This window comes from Fundulus heteroclitus, unplaced genomic scaffold (genome assembly GCF_011125445.2).
Source record: "Fundulus heteroclitus isolate FHET01 unplaced genomic scaffold, MU-UCD_Fhet_4.1 scaffold_44, whole genome shotgun sequence".
Classification (NCBI taxonomy): domain Eukaryota; kingdom Metazoa; phylum Chordata; class Actinopteri; order Cyprinodontiformes; family Fundulidae; genus Fundulus; species Fundulus heteroclitus.
Genome location: NW_023396857.1, coordinates 1,721,737 through 1,743,388, shown reverse-complemented (window position 1 = coordinate 1,743,388; position 21,652 = coordinate 1,721,737). Strand labels below are relative to the sequence as shown.

The 21,652-nt window shown below is 43.6% G+C and overlaps 1 protein-coding gene across 1 annotated transcript in view; it reads right to left on the bottom strand.

Annotated features, from left to right (window-relative positions):
• Positions 1 to 138: 138 nt before the first annotated feature.
• Positions 139 to 21,652, bottom strand: part of col4a4 (collagen, type IV, alpha 4) — a 60,627-nt gene continuing 39,113 nt past the window's right edge. The window contains exons 27-47 of the mRNA XM_021309174.2: positions 21,525 to 21,632; positions 21,371 to 21,439; positions 19,499 to 19,648; positions 18,576 to 18,737; positions 18,270 to 18,437; positions 18,053 to 18,196; positions 17,712 to 17,819; positions 17,141 to 17,319; positions 15,340 to 15,403; positions 15,122 to 15,196; positions 14,106 to 14,213; positions 13,900 to 14,007; positions 12,632 to 12,703; positions 12,254 to 12,382; positions 12,062 to 12,169; positions 11,799 to 11,954; positions 6,333 to 6,578; positions 6,131 to 6,247; positions 4,559 to 4,747; positions 3,753 to 4,039; positions 139 to 2,546 (exon numbers count right to left, since the gene is read on the bottom strand). Coding sequence (XP_021164849.2) covers positions 2,310 to 2,546; positions 3,753 to 4,039; positions 4,559 to 4,747; positions 6,131 to 6,247; positions 6,333 to 6,578; positions 11,799 to 11,954; positions 12,062 to 12,169; positions 12,254 to 12,382; positions 12,632 to 12,703; positions 13,900 to 14,007; positions 14,106 to 14,213; positions 15,122 to 15,196; positions 15,340 to 15,403; positions 17,141 to 17,319; positions 17,712 to 17,819; positions 18,053 to 18,196; positions 18,270 to 18,437; positions 18,576 to 18,737; positions 19,499 to 19,648; positions 21,371 to 21,439; positions 21,525 to 21,632 — 2,984 coding nt within the window. The 3' untranslated portion in view covers positions 139 to 2,309. The remainder of the gene's footprint in view (positions 2,547 to 3,752; positions 4,040 to 4,558; positions 4,748 to 6,130; positions 6,248 to 6,332; positions 6,579 to 11,798; positions 11,955 to 12,061; positions 12,170 to 12,253; positions 12,383 to 12,631; positions 12,704 to 13,899; positions 14,008 to 14,105; positions 14,214 to 15,121; positions 15,197 to 15,339; positions 15,404 to 17,140; positions 17,320 to 17,711; positions 17,820 to 18,052; positions 18,197 to 18,269; positions 18,438 to 18,575; positions 18,738 to 19,498; positions 19,649 to 21,370; positions 21,440 to 21,524; positions 21,633 to 21,652) is intronic.

Sequence of the window (21,652 nt, the reverse complement as noted above, 5' to 3'; positions counted from 1 at the left end):
CGTCTCAGATTCAACAGGCCTCCGTTAAAGACTCTTCCTTAAAACTCTCCTCTTCTGTCAGCTCCTCACAGTGCAGCTGCAACAATTTCTTTGTTTTTTACTTCTTTTCAGATTGTGGAACAAGAACAGAAAGTCAAATTGACATTTTGATGCAGTTTATTGAAGAGTTTTCCATTCAAAGGAAGTAAAAATGTTCCAGGATTGTTAGTGTGAAGTTTCCTCCTACAGAAAGTAAAATATCGTCAACAGATTTAAATGTAAAAACACAGAGGCTCCACCTCCATCTCTAAGGCGTCATGGGAAGTGTAGTCTTACAATAGCTACAATTAAAAATCGGAAACAGAAAGTTTACTTTTTTCTTTTGAAAAAAAGTAAACTTTCTGTCTCTTGATTTTCCCTTTAAGTCCAAATTCAACAATTATCATATTTTGTCCTCCAAAACACTTTGGACATCATCCAGTTTAATATAACTTAACTTTCCAAAATGTTAAAAATCCATTATTTGTCCGATAAGTGCTTTATTTTGGCGGGGCTTCATCCTGTCATGATTTACCAGAATAAGAGACGAATGAGAACAAAACCAAACATGAAATAGCACCAGCATTATTGTCAAGACTAAATAAATACTCTGATGAAATTTACAGAAAACTTATAAAACAGTTGAGTTCAAACATATTTACAGTTCTCTAGTGAATCCACCAGAACCACCACCAGAACCGGGACCAGAAACTGAACCAGGACTAAGAACTGAAACCAAAGCAGACGAAAACCATCAACCCCAGATTTAAAGTAACATGATTACAGACTAAAGGATAAACACAAAGAGGAAACTGTGAGGATCAGGACCAGAAGCACTTCCTGGTTCTAGAGCCGTTCTCATTTGGGGTTGCTCTGGTTCTGTTCTGTGTTGGATTTATAATCTCAGGACCATTCTGGACTAACTATATGTCAATGGACCTTAATCTTCTGAATTTCAAAGTTCAAACATATTATTTTGTTTTAATCATGAATCCAAACGACACCACAGAGGTCGTTTCTACAGAACCCGCTCAAAACTTTAAAGTGGATCAAAAATATATAAAAAAAATATTCACAGCTTTTCACGCAGTTCTTAACAAAAACACAAAACGCTGACTAGTTTACCGTTTCTGCCTCCCAGACAACCAATCAGTGGTGGTCTCTGCACCGGGGGGCGGGGCTAAGTGTCCGAGGGGAGGAGAGAAAGGTCACAGCGGCCAATCAGCTGTCAGAGGGCGGGGCGTCAGGTTCCAAGGTGACGGAGATGAACGTACGTTAAGATGAAGCAGCTAACTTGTTATAAGGCATGTTGACAAAATATGAGGCCAAAAACAGTCAGAGATTAAACTTTCATCACCAGCATTCACAAAGCTTTAAACCAGTGTCAGAGCAATGTGAGCTTTCCAAAGCTCTAAAAGTTTCTAACTTACAATTTCTAAGTGTTGTTTTCAGAATATAAATGGAGACTCTACAGAAAATAGCATTTAAGCTTGAAAGGAAAAGGTCCAGCAGGTCGTTCTCCTCAGAGTCCAGTTTATCGACCCTCTGTCTGGGTTTTTGGGGATAAAGTGAACCTCGGAGTTCGTTTCTGGCAGCAGCTGCAAAGATCCATAAAGTTCTGGTTCTGATGTCTGAGAGCAGAGCGTTGTCCGTCTGGAGAGGTTTAAAGCCGGATGAAGGAAAACTAAAGGAAGGGAGAAGTTTGTTTCCTCTGATCCCCAACACGCCGTTTCCTGCTGATAAAATGTTTTAAACTTTTATTTAATCCAACTTTTCCTTTATTGCACGGTTTGTAGAGCTGCAGTGCTAACAGTTTCATAATAACTACTGTGAGCAGATTACTATATTTATTTTCTATATTACATTTAACACATGCTTCTGGTTTTAAGACTGGATCGACCCAGAGAGGAGACCTTTACAGAGGTGCCCTTTATTTCATTTTTCATTTTTCTTCTTGTTACTCTGCCACGCTGAAGCCGGAGGGAAACCAGACAGATTGAGACATTTTTAAAAATTTGAGCTAAACGTTTTTTCCTTTTCTAGTTGGAGTCACTGCTGCCGACCTTCTAACGACTCAAACGTCCCTGAAGCGGAGACGAACCCGTTTGAAAGGCCGGCGGTGGATCCGCTCTCCTGATCAGCAGCTGTAATCTCTACCTTCACAGTTTCTCCTCATCGGACTAAAAGCCTCGGCCCGTCTAGCGTGTCCCCGGTTCCCTCGTTAACGCAGAGGCGCGGCGTCCCTCGGGTCTCCCATGAAGAAGGCGGAGGAGCGCCACCTGCCTGCCCCCTCACATCCTGATGCAGACATTACACCTGGCCACGTGATCCTGCTGCTGCCTGGAGTCGGTCAGCACGCTGTCGGTGCTGTTGAGGGTGGTCAGCCAGAAGCTGTAGACGTTGGCGAAGAAGTGGCAGGTTCCCCTGGCGCCCTGACACTCCACGAAGGGCTGAGCTTTGAACTGCGGCAGGCAGCTTCCTGGTGACATCAGGGAGAGGCCGCCGCCCTCATCACCTCCACCTGAGAACTGCAAACACACACGGGACCTCGGTTTGGACCTGCTACCAACGCTGCCGTGTTTTCCTGACATATTCTAGAAAAAACTAAATACAGTCTTCAGATTTTCTGTTACTAAAGGAACAAACCATCCTGGCTCTGTGTGACGACGTAATTACAACTCAACTATTTCCTTTGTGACAAAGCTTCTAGTCAGAGTGGCTCATGTTACCCTGAGCTACCTCTATAGTTATGCTGCTATAGGCTTAGGCTGCTGGAGGACATCAGGGTCTATTTCTCTCTCTCTGCTGAGTTCTCCTACTGCTCTCCAATCTGCATTGTTTGTTGTTATTTCAGCTTTTACCTTTTAGTTCTCTGTCATTTCTCTCTTCATAGAAGGTACCCCTGGTCTGGTGTTCTGTTAGCTGTGACATCATCAGGGGAGGCAGATCATCCTCTATTACCATCTAACATAGAAAGTACTCCTGGGTCAATGTGAGCTTCTGAGCTTTCTGTGTCTCTGCTCTGTCTTCTCTAACATAGAAAGTACTCCTGGGTCAATGTGAGCTTCTGAGCTTTCTGTGTCTCTGCTCTGTCTTCTCTACCATAGAAAGTACTCCTGGGTCAATGTGAGCTTCTGTGCTTTCTGTGTCTCTGCTCTGTCTTCTTTAAGCCCCAGTGGGTGGAGGCAGATGAGCGTTCACACTGAGCCTGGTTCTGGTTCTGCTGGAGGTTCTCCTCCCTGTTAAAGGGGAGTTTTCCTCTCCACTGTCGCTTCATGCATGCTCAGTATGAGGGATTGCTGCAAAGCCATCAACAATGCAGACGACTGTCCACTGTGGCTCTACGCTCTTTCAGGAGGAGTGAATGCTGCTTGGAGAGACTTGATGCAACCTGCTGGGTTTCCTTAGAGAGGAAAAAAAATTTGACCAATCTGTATAATCTGATTGATTTTGACTTTGTAAAGTGATTTGAGATGACGTGTTTCATGAATTGGCGCTATATAAATAAAACTGAATTGAACTGAATTGAACTACGCCTTAATAAAGTTTTAGTTCTCCTTCAGATTTGATCTCAGGTTCTTTAAGCTCTGACTGCTGCAGGGAAGATACTGACTGCTGCACACTAACCCGTGAAACCATGGGTCTTTTAATTTCATGTGTTTTTTTGTGAACATGTTTTACCTTTCAGCCATATTTGAGTTTTATTCGGCGCCTCGCTGGCTGGCAGCACTCACCATAATGAAGGAGTGTCCATACCACAGGTGGCTCCACCCGGGGGGACACGGCGGCGGTTCTGGGGTGTTGGGGTCGTGCATCGCCACAGCAGGGGCGGGCGCTTCACACACAACACAGCGGCTGATGTAGTTCTGGATGGCGGCTCCGTTAAAGGGTTTCTTTGGAGGCGTGGCCATCGTCGCCAGCCAATAGGCTTTGTCGTTTCGAGCAGCGTAGCGGCATTTCCTGGTGTTGCAGACGGAGAAGGGCAAAGTGGAGAAGACGCGGACGCAGGATCCTGCCTGACCTGGAGACACGCAGCAGAATCTAATCAGCAGAGATCTCTGAAAACAGATCCAGTCACAGTAATCTGGTACATAACCAGGTCCAAAAGGTTCTGATACGTCCACCAGAGCAGGATTTGAGATGAGCCTCAGGTTGGGGTTAAAGAGAACCTTGAATTTGAACTTCCAGCTTCGGCGTGTCTCCCAAAGCAAACCTCCGGCTCTCTGAAGAACCTAGATTCCTGATCCTGCTTCCCGCTCTCCTTCTCATTAAGCAGATCCCCTGATATCATCTGCTATGATGCCTACAGAGTAAAGTCTGGGTGTATCTTTGCTGATGTGACCCAGTCCACAGCAGAGATGAAGCTCTGCATGTGGACAGAAGTTTATCTGGAGCTGATCAGAGGCTTTATGTGACATAATCTCTTGGTTTGGAGTGAGACTTTGTGAATAAGGACGACTTCAGAGGATCAGAATCTAAAACCTTTTTGTTTTACACCACAGATTGAAATAATTTGTGAATATTGAAATAATTTCTGTACCCAGATCCTGGGCGTACGCCCTCTCCTGGCCCTCCAGGTACAGCAGACTGTATCCGGTCCAAAGCTGCTGCATGTTTGATGGACATGTGGGAATCTGGACCGACTGGCTGTGCTTCACCAGCAGGAAGCCCAGGTTGGGTGCTTGGTCCGGTCCTGGAGGACCTGGGTTACCACGGGGCCCTGGATCACCTGGAGAGAGCATGGCAGGAGGTTACATCAACAATAGAGCAGCGGGCTCCAAATCATTTCTATACGGGGCCACTTTGGCATCATGGAGTCATTAAAAGGGCCACTTTGATTTCATACTTTCACTGTAATTCAAATAGAAATATAAAATATAAAAGCAGCACCTTAGGTCTAGTTTATAGTTAATCTGCATAAATAAGTTAATATTGTGGTGAGTTACACTTTAAACTCGTCATTCTGCATCACTTCTTCTCTTTCTGGACATTTCTGGGTTGTTTTAATGTGTTGTGGGAAAACTGACATCTAGTGGCAGGATGCTGTTACTACACTGTTAAAATAATCCACATTCTCTACAGGAGGCTCAGTTTTAGCCACTTTATAAACTTTAAAATGATTTATGCCTCTACTTTATGACATGATCTGCCTTTTTAGGTTCTTCAGGCCCGGATAAATTGCCCTGATGGGCTGGTTTCGGCCCGTGGAGCTTGTGTTTGACACGTGATGTAGATGATGAAACTGGCCCTGACTGCGTTTAGTGGACACATGAAAAACTCATGAGGATTTTTAAAATATAATACAAACACCTTTATTGTCCCACACAGGGGAAATTGGGCCATGACAAAAACACAGAGACATAATACCCAAGAGTTACACTGGAATTGAATAAAAAATAAGCTAATTTAAAGTTACTTCTTAAAGCAAAATGAACTCATCGGACAAGAAAAAAAAGAAAACTGTGCCGCTATTAGCTTATAGTTTTATTTTCTCTGTTAGCAACAGTTCTGGGCCCTTAGAACGTAAATGGCTTGCTGTCCGACATTTTGTGCCTGGTACGTGCATTAGCAGCCGGCCCGGCTGTGTAAACAAGAGAGTGGAGAATAACACACAGAGACGGTGTGTGATGTTTAACCACAGACAATCTAAAAATAAAAACCTTTAGTTCTTCACAAAACTTGTTTTTAGTTCTTTCTATTTAAAAGGATGAAGTTTTGCTTATTGCTCCTTTAAGACTGAAGACGTTAAAGACTTTGGGGTCTTTAATGTCCAGCTGTCATTGGGTGAGAGACACGGTCCACCCTGGACAGGTCGGTCCATCAGAGACACACCATGTGGACGATTTAGAGAAACCAATTAACCCAGCAGTCGCGTCTTTGGACTGTGGGAGGAAGCCGGAGTAGAGAACGTGAAACTCCACGCAGAAAGACCCCGGGTCGGGATTTGAACCCACAACTAGCTGTGCAGCCTGCTAAACGAAACGTTTGAACCGTTAGTGGAACTCGTGTTTTCTACGTGTTGCCAGGTGTAGAACGTCTCTTGGTAATGAGCGTTAACAGGAGGAGAACCCAACAGAAGCGTAGCAGGTCCCAGCAGCTGAGCACCACTCACCTTTCTCTCCCAGCATGCCGTTCTCCCCGGGCAGACCTGGCTCTCCCGTGGCTCCCGGCTCACCTGGCGGCCCACAGGTTCCTATCGATCCGTCTTCCCCGCGATCTCCATTTGCCCCTGAAAGCCGTCATACCGTCCAATCAGATGCAGCGCCACCCAAACCGGATCAAACCGGCTTTTCAGATCAAACTCAGCTCCTCACCCTTCAGCCCTGGGGGCCCGATTTCTCCCATCAGGCCCTGTTCTCCCTTAGCTCCAGGGGGACCGGGTGGTCCTTCAGGGCCCCCGTCTGGCAGGTCCGGGTCAACCGGCAACAATCGCCCCTGCTCCCCCCTGGGACCCCTTAGTCCTGGGGGGCCCGTCGGTCCTTTGGCCCCGTGGAAACCAGGGTGGCCCCTCGGACCCTGTTCTCCAGGAACTCCCAGCAGACCTTGCTCCCCTTTCACACCTGAACAGACAAACACACATGAGTCGGCCTCGGCCAATCAGATGCGAGGAGCTGAACTGAGCTGAACGCTGGAGGAAACTCTGCAAAAGTACAGAATATCAGTTCAAACGAAGAGAAAACTAGCATTTTGATCAAATCTGTTTAATTTAAAGAAGTCTTTCATTAAAACAATATCATCAGAAAAAGAAAACTTCACTGAAAACCCTGAACAAGCCTGAAGTTGTGATAAAAAGCCCAACCCCACGAGGCGGTTCAAGGATTCAGAGGATGAACCCACGGCATGGTGACGACTATCAGCCACGTTTTATCTAGAATTTAGAGATTCACTAATAACTTTAAAAATCTTATGAGGGAAATTACCAGAGACTTTGGTCTATTTTTTACTTTGACGGCACAGTTCTGGATCTAAATGGATCAAATTTAAACCTCCCTCCTCTGAAGATTACATCAGCTCTCCTATTGGAACAGCATCTGTTTCTCCAAATGTAATTTGGAGAAACAAATTTCGTAGGAAGCATAGCTCTAGATTACAGACCCCAGATCACCACCAACCCATCTGCGTTTCTAATAAATTTTCCCCTCTGAGCGACAGTCTCGCCGAGGAGCCGACCTTAATTATTGGCAGCTCCATAATGAGAAATGTGGCACTAAAGAAACCAGGGACCATAGTTAAATGCCTACCAGGGGCCAGAACAGGCGACATAGAATCCTACCTAAAACTACTGGCTAAGGATAAGCGTAAATACCGCAAAATTGTTATTCACGCTGGCGGTAATGACACCCGGTCACGCCGATCAGAGGTCACCAAAGTTGGTGTTGCTTCGGTTTGTGAGTTTGCTAAAACTATGTCGGACTCTGTAATTTTCTCTGGTCCCCTGCCTGATCTGACCAGTGATGACATGTTTAGCCGCATGTCATCATTCAACCGCTGGTTGTCTAGGTGGTGTCCAGAAAACGACGTGGGCTACATTGATAACTGGAGAACTTTCTGGGGAAAACCTGGTCTGATCCGGAGAGACGGCATCCATCCTACTTTGGATGGTGCAGCTCTTCTTTCTAGGAATCTGGCCGGATTTATTAGTTCTCCTAAATGCTGACAACCCAGGGTCCAGACCAGGAAGCAGAGCCGTAGTTTAACACACCTCTCTGCAGCTTCTGTACTGTTACCCACCCATTATCCTATTGAGACGGTGTCTTTCCCACGGCCAAAACTTAACAGATCAAAAACTGATCTAAAAGGAACAAATCATAAAAACCTAATAAAAATCAATATGGTTCACCTTGAACCTAAAAATAAAATTATAAAATGTGGTCTATTAAATATAAGGTCTCTCCCTCCAAAGACTTTGTTAGTTAACGAATTGATTTCTGATAATCAGATTGATTTGTTTTGTCTCACAGAAACCTGGCTACAAGAGGACTACGTTAGTATAAATGAGTCAACCCCCTCCAGTTATTCAAATTTCCAGATTCCCAGATCTGTGGGAAGAGGAGGAGGAGTGGCAACTATCTTTCAGTCTGATTTATTAATTAGTCCCAGGCCAACTAATAATTACAGTTCTTTTGAACATTTAACCCTCAGTTTCCCTCATCCAAACTGCAAAGCAATAAAACCTCTTCTGTTTGTTGTTTTGTATCGTCCACCAGGCCCTTACACTCAGTTTTTGGATGAGTTGTCAGATTTCTTATCTGATTTGGTGTTAAATACTGATAAGGTTATTGTAGTGGGTGATTTTAACATCCATGTTGACACTGAATGTGATAACCTTAGTGTAGCCTTTAAAACTATCCTAGATTCAATTGGTTTTGTTCAAAATGTGCATAAACCGACGCACTCTCGGCTCCATACTTTAGACCTTGTTCTGACATATGGCATTGATTGTGAAGAATTAACAGTATTCTCTCACAACCCTGTCCTGTCTGATCACTTTTTAATAACATTTCAGTTTAATCTAACTGAATTCTCCACCCCCAAAAGAGGGTTCCATTATAGTAGATTTTTATCGGATAATGCTGTATCAAAACTTAAAGAGTCTGTCCCCTTCTTAATATCCTCAGTATTGCAGAAATGCCCTGTAGATGGCAGCATTGCTGTTTCTTCCCATTCACAAATCGATACCTTTGCTAACAATGTGACTTCCTCATTGCGTTCTGCATTAGACAATGTAGCTCCCTTGAAAAAGAAGGTGATTATTCACAGGAAGCTGGCTCCTTGGTTTAATTCAGAGCTGCGTTCCTTGAAGCACAATGTTAGGAAATTGGAGAGAAAATGGCGCTCTACACACCAAGAGGAATCCTACTTAATCTGGAGGGACAGACTATTGTTGTATAACAAGACCCTCCGCAGAGTTAGAGTAGCATATTTTTCATCATTAATTGAAGAGAATAAAAATAATCCTAGATTTCTCTTTAGTACAGTTGCCAAACTTACCCAGAGCCACAGCTCTGTTGATCCATCCATTCCCTTAGCTCTTAGTAGTAATGATTTTATGGGATTCTTCATAAATAAAATTGATGCCATTAAAAATAAAATAATTGGCATCCTCCCAAACATGATTACCTCGTCCTCAGTAAGTGAGGCAGCATTGGAGGAATCTTTAGAATCTGCGCAGTGTTTGAACTGTTTAGAAGCAGTAGAGCTTTCTGAGCTATCTAAAATTTTAGCTTCATCTAAACCTTCTACCTGTATGTTAGACCCAATCCCAACCAAGTTGTTTAAGGACATATTCCCTTTGATCAGTGGCACTATTTTAGACATGATTAATCTATCCTTAGTAAATGGATATGTACCACAGGTTTTGAAAGTAGCTGTTATTAAACCTTTACTTAAGAAACCTTCTCTTGATCAAGATGAGTTAGTAAATTACAGACCTATATCTAATCTTCTTTTCTTATCTAAAATTCTTGAGAAAGTAGTTGCTAATCAACTTTGTGAACATTTACAAAGTAATGACCTACTTGAGGAGTTTCAGTCAGGCTTCAGAGCTCATCATAGCACTGAAACAGCTCTGGTGAAGGTCACTAATGATATTCTCATGGCCTCAGATAATGGACTTGTGTCTATACTTGTCCTGTTAGATCTCAGTGCTGCGTTTGATACAGTTGATCACAATATTCTCCTACAAAGACTTGAGCATACTGTAGGGATTAAGGGGAAAGCATTAGGCTGGTTTAAATCTTATCTGTCGGACAGATTCCAGTTTGTTCATGTTAATAATAAATCTTCCTCAAACTCTAGGGTCACCTGTGGAGTACCACAGGGTTCAGTCCTTGGACCAATTCTCTTTACTATATATATGCTTCCGATAGGCAAAATTATCAGACAGCATGGGATTAATTTCCACTGTTATGCTGATGATACTCAGCTATATTTATCCATAAATCCTGATGAATCCAATCAATTACTTCGACTGCAGTCATGTCTTGATGACATCAAAAGCTGGATGACTTTAAATTTCCTGCATCTAAATTCTGACAAGACCGAAGTTTTAATCTTTGGGCCAGAGTCCTCAAAAAATAAACTTCTTAACCAATCACTTAATCTGGATGGCATTAACCTGGCCTCTGGTAATAAAGTAAAAAATCTTGGTGTTATTTTTGACCAAGACATGTCATTTAAATCCCATATTAAACAGGTTTCCAGAGTTTCCTTTTTTCACCTCCGGAATATCGCCAAAATTAGAAACATTCTGTCCAGGAGTGATGCTGAAAAACTGGTCCATGCATTTGTTACTTCAAGGCTGGACTATTGTAATTCTTTACTATCAGGAAGTCCACAAAATGCAGTTCAAAGCCTTCAGCTGATCCAAAATGCTGCAGCAAGAGTTCTGATGAAAATCAACAAGAGGGATCATATTTCTCCAATTTTAGCTTCCCTTCATTGGCTTCCTGTTAAATCAAGAATAGAATTTAAAATTCTTCTTCTAACGTATAAAGCCCTTAATAATCAAGCTCCATCATATATCAGAGCTCTGATTACCCCGTATGTTCCTAACAGAGCACTTCGCTCTCAGACTGCAGGTCTGCTGGTGGTTCCTAGAGTCTCTAAAAGTAGAATGGGAGGCAGATCCTTTAGCTATCAGGCTCCTCTCCTGTGGAACCAACTCCCAGTTTTGGTCCGTGAGGCAGACACCCTGTCTACTTTTAAGACTAGGCTTAAAACTTTTCTTTTTGACAAAAATTATAACTAGTGACTCATGTTACTCTCAGCTAGTTTTACTGCTATAGGCTTAGGTTACTGGAGTATATCAGGATCTAATTTTCTCACTCTATTGAGTTCTACTGTTCTTCAATTATGCATTATGTGTTGTCATTTCTGCTTTAACTTTCTGTTCTCTCTCTTTTCTCTTCATAGTAGGTACACCTGGTCTGGCGTTCTGTTAACTGTGACATCATCCAGAGAAGACGGCTCACCTGCTACTACCATCTAATGTAGAACAGATTACTAGATCAATGTGTGCTTCTGTGCTTTTTTGTCTCTCTTGTTGTGTCTCTGCTCTGTCTTCTGTAACCCCAGTCGGTCGAGGCAGATGACCGTTCATACTGAGCCCGGTTCTGCCGGAGGTTTTTTTTCCCGTTAATGGGTGGTTTTTCTTCCCACTGTCGCTTCATGCTTGCTCAGTATGAGGGATTGCAGCAAAGCCATGTACAATGCAGATGACTCTTCCTGTGGCTCTACGGTTCCCCAGGAGTGAAAGCTGCTTGTCGGGACTTTGATGCAATCAACTGGTTTCCTTATATAGGACATTTTTGACCAATCTGTATAATCTGACCCAATCTGTATAATATGATTGAACTTGACTTTGTAAAGTGCCTTGAGATGACATGTTTCATGATTTGGCGCTATATAAATAAAATTGAATTGAATTGAATTAATTATAGGTGTTTAATCATTTTATCAGTGAATAATCTCAGATAAACGTTCCATTTTAATGAGTAGAATATGTCTAAAATCTCTGGGCCTTGTTGATAAGGCCGGTAGTGGATGGATGAAACTGTTGTTGTGGCGTGAGGTTCTGGTCCTGATGGACCGCAGAATCCTGCCAGAGGGAAGTATCAGTTTCACAAACAAGGAAATGCTAAATGTTTTTAGCACATTAGCATCAAATCATCTTGCGACCCCCAGGGGTCCCGACCACCATATTGGGGGCCCCTGGTCTAATGGACTCATGTTGACTGAAACTCTCCCATTATTCTCTAAACATGATAAGCGGGTCTCACCTTTAGCTCCTTGGTCTCCAGGACGTCCTCCTGGTCCTGTTGGCCCCTGAAAACCCGGAGGGCCTTTTGGCCCCTGGAATCCTGGATCGCCCTCGTCTCCCATCTCCCCAGAGAAAGACGGGTTTGGACCTGGATCTCCGGTTTCGCCAGGCCAACCTACAAGGTTAACTCCAGGTGAGCGTTGGCCTAGACTCAGATGAATGGATTTCGTAGGAAATGTCTCTCAACGTCAACTAAACCTGAAAAATAATGTTATGAATGACCTGGATCTCCATCTGGGCCCTCATAACCAGGATCCCCAGGTGGCCCAGGATTTGGGTTTTTACAGAAGTCTCCAGGTGGACCTGGTGGCCCTTCAACACCAAGAGGCCCTGAAACAAAACCCCCACAGTTGATGCGTTTCTGCCCAGATGTGGACTCAGCTGGTAGTTATTAATAATACGAGTGGAGCAGACCTGTGGGTCCCGGTGGGCCTTTGGGTCCTGGTGGTCCTGACTGGGACATACCAGGGGGACCCTGAGGACCATGGGGACCTTTATCTCCTGGAGGACCTCTTCCACCTGGACAGCCAACCTCACACAGACCTGAGGACGACCAATATCCGCAGAAAATTATATAAACCCTCATTCATTTCTTTAGAAAGATGCTGTTAAAAGCTGAAAACTCAGCTTCTCTCAGCCTGACACACCATATCTGTTTTCAAAAAGAAGTTTAAATGCCAAAGTTCTTATGCTGTCCAGGACACTGCAACCATACATGTAAACCACAATCATGTATTTCCCTGCTTTGCCTTCTCAGGATGTTTCTAACGACCTGTTCAGTGTTCCTCATACCTTTGATGCCCATGGCTCCTTTCCGTCCACTTAGTCCGTCCAGTCCATGAAGTCCTGGTGGCCCCGGAGCTCCTGAAGAGAAAAGTTACTCCATTAAAGTAATTAAATGGAAACCAATCAGTTTTACCCATTTATCTGACCTCGGTGGGCTTCAGGGCTCTGTGTGCGGCCCACTGTTGACATTTTGTCTCTAGAACAGTGGAACCGGGTTGTTCTTTCAGCAAATGGCCTGTTTAAAAGTCTGCATCCTCCAGTTAACGATATGATTACTAAATTGGTTGTCGATTGTTTCAATAATAGATTAATCACGATAATTAATTGTTTCAGCCCTATACGGATCATAAAAATGTCTCAGTCAACTGAAAATGTAGTTACTCAATCTTGGAGTTAAAGGGTAACAAAGTTGTTTGCAAAACATCTGAACAGCTTAATGACTGTGATCAGAGTTTTATTGTTGCCATTTAACTGGTTTGAGTTAAATTAAATCTGATTGACGTTAATTTGGCCCTAACTCTATTTCACAGCACTGCTTATAAACTATTTCAGACCCTTTGTCTTATAAACTGCTTTCAAATGGCTTTTGCTGCAAACTGTTGCTGCATACATATTATTGACTGTAACTAAACTAAACACTTAATTACTCAGTAATTGTCTATAAATTCGCCCATTTATGTGCTATGTGCATGGAACAAATGAAAACTGTTCAAAGGTGATGAAATGGAAAAAAACGTCTTCGGTTGACATGTTTGCAGATGTTTCACACTTTATATTTAAACCTCACCAATGTACATGTGGTGAGATATTTCAGAGTGAACATTAACTGCTATAGGCGTCTGGCACATTGTTTAATAGCATTCTTTTATTTTCAGTATAACAGCAGATGAGTAGATCTTTATTTCACCAGCAGAAAACAGACAGAACTGGATCACTTATATCTGTCTGATGTGTACAGCTCTGGCGTCTAATTCTAGTCTTGGATGGTCGATGTCCTGCGTGATATAAATGTTTTCCTGGATCAACACAACTAACAAATCTAAGATGTGCACGATGACGGCCCTGAAGGACTGGATGATTTATCGTCAGTAGTTTAAACTTTTGTCCTTATCTAGGAGTCGATTCTTTAGGTACACATTAGCAGCAGGCACAGGAGCCGCCATTCATGACCCTATCAGGAAGAGCAGGGGGGGGGGGGCAAACTATGGCCATTAAAAATCACAGTGTGTATGTATTTTCTTAGTTTCATGCTTTTATTTTGGAAAGATTTTGACCTTTTTGTCCTGGGTAGCCATTTAGTCCAGGGACACCATCAGCTCCTGTTTCACCACGAGGACCTGGAGGTCCTGACCGACCCGTGGGGCCCGGGGGACTGACCCCACCTGAAGGAGACACAACATCTCTGGGTAAGGATGCCATGAGTTGAGTTCCTCCTGGTTCTCTGCGGCCATCACAGATTTATTTAGGAAGGTTTTTGTACCTGGTTCACCAGAAACTCCAGGAGGGCCAATGTGTCCTTTGCATCCTTTCTGTCCCGGTGGCCCCTGAAAGCCTGTCGGTCCCAGATCTCCTTGAGGACCAGGAGGGCCTGCAAGGAAAAGAAAATATGTTTGGGCACTTTTCCTAAAGAACCAAAATCACTTTAAAATACATTGTTACTTAAATACAAGATCCTTTTAACTTGCTTGGAGAACTAGGTGGGCATTAATAGTATTGCTTTAAATCATATTTAACAGGGAGTTTTTGTGTTCAGTTACGTTATGTCGAGTCATCAGTAAACCTTACATGTGGAGTGCCTCAAGGCTCCATTCTAGGCCCTTTACTGTTTTTGCTCTATTTACTTCCTCTTGGCTCAATTCTCCCTAAATATGGTGTTGGTTTCCACTTTTATGCTGATGACAGTCCAATTTATACGTCACTAAAACAAGGAAAGCAGTACTCCATAATTCACTTTCTGGATTGTATTGCTGACGTCAAAGCATGGATGTCGTGGTATTCTTTGCATTTTAATGAAAAAACAAACAGGTTTGTTGTTTAAGCCCAGTAATGTTTTTAAAGTCCATGCTGATCTGGGTCTTTATCAGATTATTTGACTCAGACAGTAACAAAGCTGGGTGTGAGACTGGACAGTGATTTTAAAACTTGATGCACAGAGTTTAAAGTTCTTTTGTTTTTAAGTGTCAAAGCCAAAGAGGAAGGTGAGCGGCGTTTTCAGTCACTGCCCCCAAACTGTGGAATAAACTGCCTCTTCAAATGAGACATTCTGACCCTAGTGCTGTTATTAAATCTTCCCTTAATTCACATTATTTCTCCTTGGCTTTTAACTCAGTTTGAGTAGTAGTTTTTTTTTTTATTTTGTGTAATATATTTTTTATTTGATCTATTTTTATTAGTTTTATATTTCTGTATTTTATTTGTTTTTATTGGCGTACAGCACTTTGGTCAACAGTGTCGTTTTTAAAGTGCTTTATAAATAAAGTTGTATTGTATTGTTACCATTAATGCCCCTGGGTCCAGGACGTCCTTTATCCCCAGGTGGATTACAGATATTAACAGAGTCTCCTTTATCCCCTAAAATGCACAACAGACAAAAGTTAAACAACAACCTGCATTAAGTTAAAATGTTATGTAATTTGGCAGGTTGAACAAATCACAAAATGTAAGTTAAAATTAAACAACATTTACTGAATTAAGATGATGTAGTCACCAGGTACCTTTAGGTCCACGACATCCTGAATTACCAGGGTTTCCAGGTGTTCCAGGACATCCTGGCTCTCCCTGTAACCACAAACAATAGCTCATTATTTCCTCTGAGCTCTTCTTTGTATTTATTGACTGATTTTAATTTGAACAGTGCATATTAATGAACGTATAATGTTGCTGTAAATATACCGGATTTAGCAAAACGCTGATTTACATCTGTTGTCCCATAAAGCAAACATTCATACAGATTCACACATGAAAATTAGGAATATAGTAAAAATGAAAGCTATATATAAAATCGCATACAAAGCTATGTATAAAATCGCATACAAAGCTATGTATAAAATCAATTGCATTTTGATATAAGCCTGTTTAAGAGGCTTATATCAAAATGCAAATTTTATTTTTATTTTTTTTTACAAAACTATGTCACCAAAATAACTAATAACAAAACTTCTCAAAGGTACTTAACAAAAAGTAACGGGAGATGTTAGTGATGTGAGAAGAAATGGATGAAGAGCTATGGAGGATGACTATTGAAACATTAAAAAGGGAGAAAATGTCAGATTTGGAAATCATAGATTTGGACTCCAAGGAGGAGCTCAGTTTTATCACTGCTCAATTTAAGGAAGTTGGAAGTAAACCAAGATTTTATTTTGGATAGACAGAAGTGGGACGAGGGTGGGCGTGTGGAACTTTGCTTAGACCAGGGGTGTCAAACTCATTTTGGTTTAGGGGCCGCATTCAGCTTAATCTGATCTAAAGAGGGCCACACGAGTTAACTCATTGCAAGATTAAATAGAACTAATAAAAGTGGACTTGTTGTTGATTTTTATATTAAATGGATTTCACTTTTACACAATATATTATAAATAAACTCAGCGTTTTTAAGAAAAGTATGTGCAATTTCAACAATACTTTTACCCAGTTAAACATTTACTTGTGCATTATGCATAAGAACTGATCACAGTGATTATACAATGTTGAAAAACATTTATTCACATTTTTTGGAACTTACAAACACTGTCCTGCATGACAAAATACATCAAACAGATAAAAATTAAGAAATGATTTAAAATAAATTTTTCGCATCTGAAGCTCAGTGCTACCATCTGCTGATTAAAACACAGCGCCCCTTGTGGACAATATAGCAATATAGGAACTGCAGATTTTCAGTTAAACGAAGTACATGTTTTTTTCAATAATTGTTTTATCATTCTCTTCCTTTTATCTCCTCTTTCTTTCACCTTTTCTTTTTTTCTTCTTGTTCTTCCTTTCCTCTCCTACTTTCCGGAACCGGCCCGCGGGCCTAGTGGTTAGAGCAGTGTGCTTGCGCTCTGAGAAAGTTGCAAGTACCCGGTTCAATCCCCACAGCCTGCACTCTGGGTCTCTGAGCAAAACCCTTAAGTGGCAGCCCACTGCTCCCCAAGGGGATGGGTTAAGGTACAGAAGTGAATTTCTCCATTGTGAGATCAATAAAGTTCAACTATTATTATTATTATTATTATTATTATCAGGGTGGTTTCAGTGCTGTAGCGGGACGGAAACCAGACTTGAGTTGTTCATAAAAGGTGGACGGGTGGGTGGGTGGATGGATGTACCAGTGGACATCTTTGACTCTATCTCCAGATTGGCTGCATTCTTTAAACAGTTTCTTGGCTGAACTTAGTCAAACTAAGATAAAATCTGCTGGATGCAGCATCAGACTGATGGACTATGTCTACATTGACCTCAGCAATTAGTCCAACCCAACTGTCCTCTCTCTGAAAGATGCTTTTGGTTGCTGCAAACAACACAAAACTCTTATATTACCAGTTCTCCAGTCTGCCCAGGAAAGCCCATGTATCCCTGATGTCCTTTGGATCCAGGAGGTCCGGGTGGCCCTTGTTTGCCCAGTGGCCCTTGGGGTCCCCGGGGTCCCTGAATGCCTGGAGGTCCACGGTAGCCTGGAGATCCTGGGTTACCTGGAGGACCCCTCATTCCTTTATTTCCTATGGAGAACACAAAGTTGATACCGAAGCGATCAGACTGATGGATGGAAATCAAACCTTTGCCCTGTAGGCTCCATGGAAATGGCACCAAGTTACTCAATGGCCCAATAATTACAGGATTATTACATAAGAGGGCAATGAGCAGTTCTGAGAGTAGTCTCCCATCTGAATGGTTGTGTTCCTGAACACTGAGAAGAGTAAAACCCATGAAACTATCAGCACCATGTTCAGCCTGCTGCTGGTTTCAGTCCAGTAGACCTGAGGTGGAGCAGCGGTGGTGAAGCCACAGTGTCCTCCTGAGATGTTACCAGTGTTTGACAAATATAAGGGAGACCTTCAGAGACGACAGCACTGATCTCTCAGTCTGGTCTCTGCTGTAAAGTTGTTCTGACCTCGGGGTCCAGGGAATCCGGTGATGCCAGCGGGTCCCATTAGTCCTCTGGGGCCCTTCGCGGGAATGCAGCTGGAATCCCCTGGAGGACCTGGACTGCCTCTACAACCTGAAGGAAACATGCTGTGTGTAGTACGGCTGTAGAAACACCATTTTCTGTTGCAGCAGAGCAAAGGTACTTGAAATACTGCAATCTGCATTAAGAACATGATTCTATCTTTGTTTAATCTGCAGTAAAACGTTGACTTAGAACCAACAACACAGAGAATCTATCTGTGGACAACATCTGGTGCTGAGGCGGTACTCTGTTGTAGTTTAACAACAGTATCATTCTCTTTGTACCTTTCTGTCCCTTAGGGCCCACACAACCTGGAGCTCCATCTTGTCCCCTGGGGCCCGGCTCTCCGGGTCTGCCTTGGCCTCCGGTGAGTCCTTTTCTCCCTGGAAAACCAGGCCATCCTTCAAAGCCCTGGGGCCCAGGCAGACCTAAAACAGGACTTCAGTCAAGAACTTCGGACGGAGAAACGTTTCCATAGCCGTGTTTATGGTAAGAGCTCACCTTTTTGACCAAAAGGCCCTGGTGGGCCGGGGTCTCCAACAGGACCTGTTGGCCCCTGTGGCCCCCTTGTCCCAGGAAAACCTGGAAATCCAGGATCTCCCACTTCTCCTTTACAACCAGTGGCTGAAAGACCTCTGTCCCCAGTTTCACCTTTTGGGCCTCGCACACCTGAAAAAAAACCTTTTAATTAGGCTGATGGTTCTAAGAGGAAAATAAAAGTGAATAAAGTAAGATCAAACAACGTAACTGCAGCGCCAGAAAAACCTAAAATAATAAATAAAAGGGTCTTTGACACACAAGGGTTACCTGCATAGCCAGAAGGTCCCGGAGGTCCCTGGACGCCCATTTCACCAGGAGTTCCTGTATTACATCGGTCTGATGTGGACCCTGGGGGGCCTGTTCCACCGTTGGCCCCTCCATCTCCTTTCTGCCCCTTTCTTCCAGGGTCCCCAGGAGGGCCCAGGACGCCTGTTGGAACATGTTATGGTCTTCATCTCCTTTATAATTGTGATGTAGCTACTATTTAACTGCAGCTAAAAGTGATATTTTGGTAAATGGTAAATGTTTTGATACTTGTACACACTACAGTTTCAGACATTCCCCCATTCACACCCTGACGGTGGTGAGCTATGCTAGTAGCCACAGCTGCCCTGGGGCAGACTGACAGAGGTGAGGCTGCCATGCACTGGCGCCACCGGGCCCTCTGACCACCGCCAGCAGTCAATGCAGGTGAATGTGTTGCCCAAGGACACAACGACGGAGTCAGAGTGGGGGATCGATCCGGCAACTGCAGGACGAACTCCCTGACGTCTGCACCACCGTTGTCCACCATTTTCTCATAAATATGTTTGTGGATGATTTTACTCCAAACTCCAAACTTGGTAAAGTGAGTAAATAATCACTTATTGTTTATTTCCCCCTTTATCTTAGGGCCAGAAAGGTTTTTATGTATGAAGTAACATAATTTAACTTTCAGCATTTACTACTTTTGTTATCATTGTCCTAAATGTTGTACCGATCGTCTTCATCCCTACTTACCTGGTCGGCCCCCAGGTGGACCCAACAGGAGCTCCTCCTGGTCATATTTATTTACTGAGTCCTTCTTTTAATGTGTGTTATAGTTATGAGCAGCACTTTGGTTCCGCTGTGGTTGTTTCAAAGCGCTTTATAAATAAAGTTTGATGGCAATAAGAGAGAAAACAAACACCTCTACATCTCAGACAACTCACCTGGGGCTCCCTGATTGCCTGGAGGGCCAAGAACCCCTTTTGGTCCTAGAAACCCCCGTGGTCCAGGCAGGCCTTCGGGTCCTGGGGGGCCGTAATTATCGTGGCCCCTTGGTCCGGGGAGTCCAGAAGGGCCCGGGGGACCTCGACAGCCTGGAGCACACAGAATCAGGAATACGGTAAAGAAAAAACATTACATTCATATTTCTACAGAGCTTCTATACCTCCAGATGTTCTCACCATGAATTTGGACTTGACTTGAACCCAAAATTCAGAAAATACTGTGAAGCTAAAGCTTTTCTCTACACACTTGTTTAGGTTTTAGTTGACTTTATTTCACCAATCAGAAAACACTGCTGTTGTACTTTAAGCTCAGTAGGTCTGGTCCCCAACCGGCCCCAAACCTGTCATCTGGTTCTCCAGTCTGGGTCATTCCTGACCCCTGGAGACCCCTGGAGACCCCTGGACACCCCCAGAGACCCACAGCCTCCCACTGAACTGCAGCCATGGAGCTACTCTGACCCAGCTGGTCATTCAGGTTCTCCCATTCAACTTCTAAACCCAAAATGGCCGACATGTGGAGTTTTGGCCATCTTTGGGGTAATAGAGTCAAACTGCCCCTTTATTACACTGCAGCACAAAATAAAGAACCACTCAGGAAACCCAGCAGATCTCAATAGGAAGATAAATCCTGCTGGATCTCCATCCTGCTGCGGATCAGGAAATCTGATGAAACGATGGACCCACAGAGGACTTCCTCTGAAGTCTCCGAGAACTGAAGAACTGAAGCTGCAGACCGGTCCACTTTGCTCATCCTCATGGTCCTCTAGGTAGTCTGGACCCCAGGTGCTAATGTTCAATTCTGACAACATCTGGGTTCCTCATGACTGATGGTGTCCTGCGGCGTCTCCTACCAGAACCTGACCAGAACATTACTGAGGAGCAACCTGGTGGCGTCACAGTGACCTGAACATGACGTCCCAGAGATGTTCTGTAGGGTTTTGGTCAGGAGAGCATGGAGGCCACTCAACGGTATCAGTTCCTCCCTCCTCCAGGAACCCCCTGCTTCTTGCCACATGAGGCCAAGTATCATCCACCAGGAGGAACCAGGACCAGTGAAGGGTCCAACAACGGGTCTAAGGATCTCATCTGGCAGTACCGAGCCTGCCAGTCCTGGTGTTCCCTGGTTAAAGCCAGTCCAGTTCTACGGTACAAGGCAGAGAGCACAGGGTCCGGTAGAGAACCACGGGCCCTCAGACCTCCTCATGAAGTTCGTTTCTAATGGTCTAGTCATGCCAGAGACCCGCTGGAGGTCCATTTGTAGAGTTCTGGCAGAACTCCCCTTCCTTGGAGGAAGCACCAGGTACCAGTACTGCTGATCGGTTCAGGACCTCTGACGGCCTGGTCCAACTCTCTAGATCAGGAATCACCAACCTTTTTGAGCTACTTTATTGGTACTCTGTCATACAAAGGGCTATAAGTACTGTCCTTTAAACTAGAAGAATTATAGATTACCTTAAATTTATGTAATATAAACATGGTTTTAATGCTTTTGTTTTTTAATCTATGTAAATACAAGTATGATTAAAAAGGAAGAGAATAAAATAACACTTTATATGCAGCTCACTGGAGAGTTGTGTTATTTTTTGAACAGGATTGAGGGCCCCACGTGTGGTTCTGGGGGCTACAATGGTGCCCATGGGCCCCATGTTGGTGACCCTGATCTAGAGTAACTGCATGTCTCCTGAAATCTCCTCCATGATTTTGAAACTGTTCATCTTTTGGTAGATACGAGTGCTTCCTTTATGCCAGAAAAGGTTCAACTATAACTGTTTTTTTAACTCATGTCTTTTCATAGCTGATGTTGGTTTTTACCTGGAGTTGCGTCATAACTAAAACCCTCATTTCCGTCCTCTCCGGGGTCTCCAACATGACCTTGAGGCCCTGCAGGAGGAGAAGAAGAAACATGAAACTGTAAGCTCAGGGACAGGACAGGTGTGTCGCACATTCACCATGAATGCCGAGGCACCTTCGTTCCCAGGCGGTCCCTGTAGACCTCTCGGTCCCATGTCTCCTTTTAGCCCATCCGGCCCTTGGTTCCCTTGATAACCAGCAGCACCTGGAGGACCTGGCACACCTGGAGAGCGAGACAGGTGA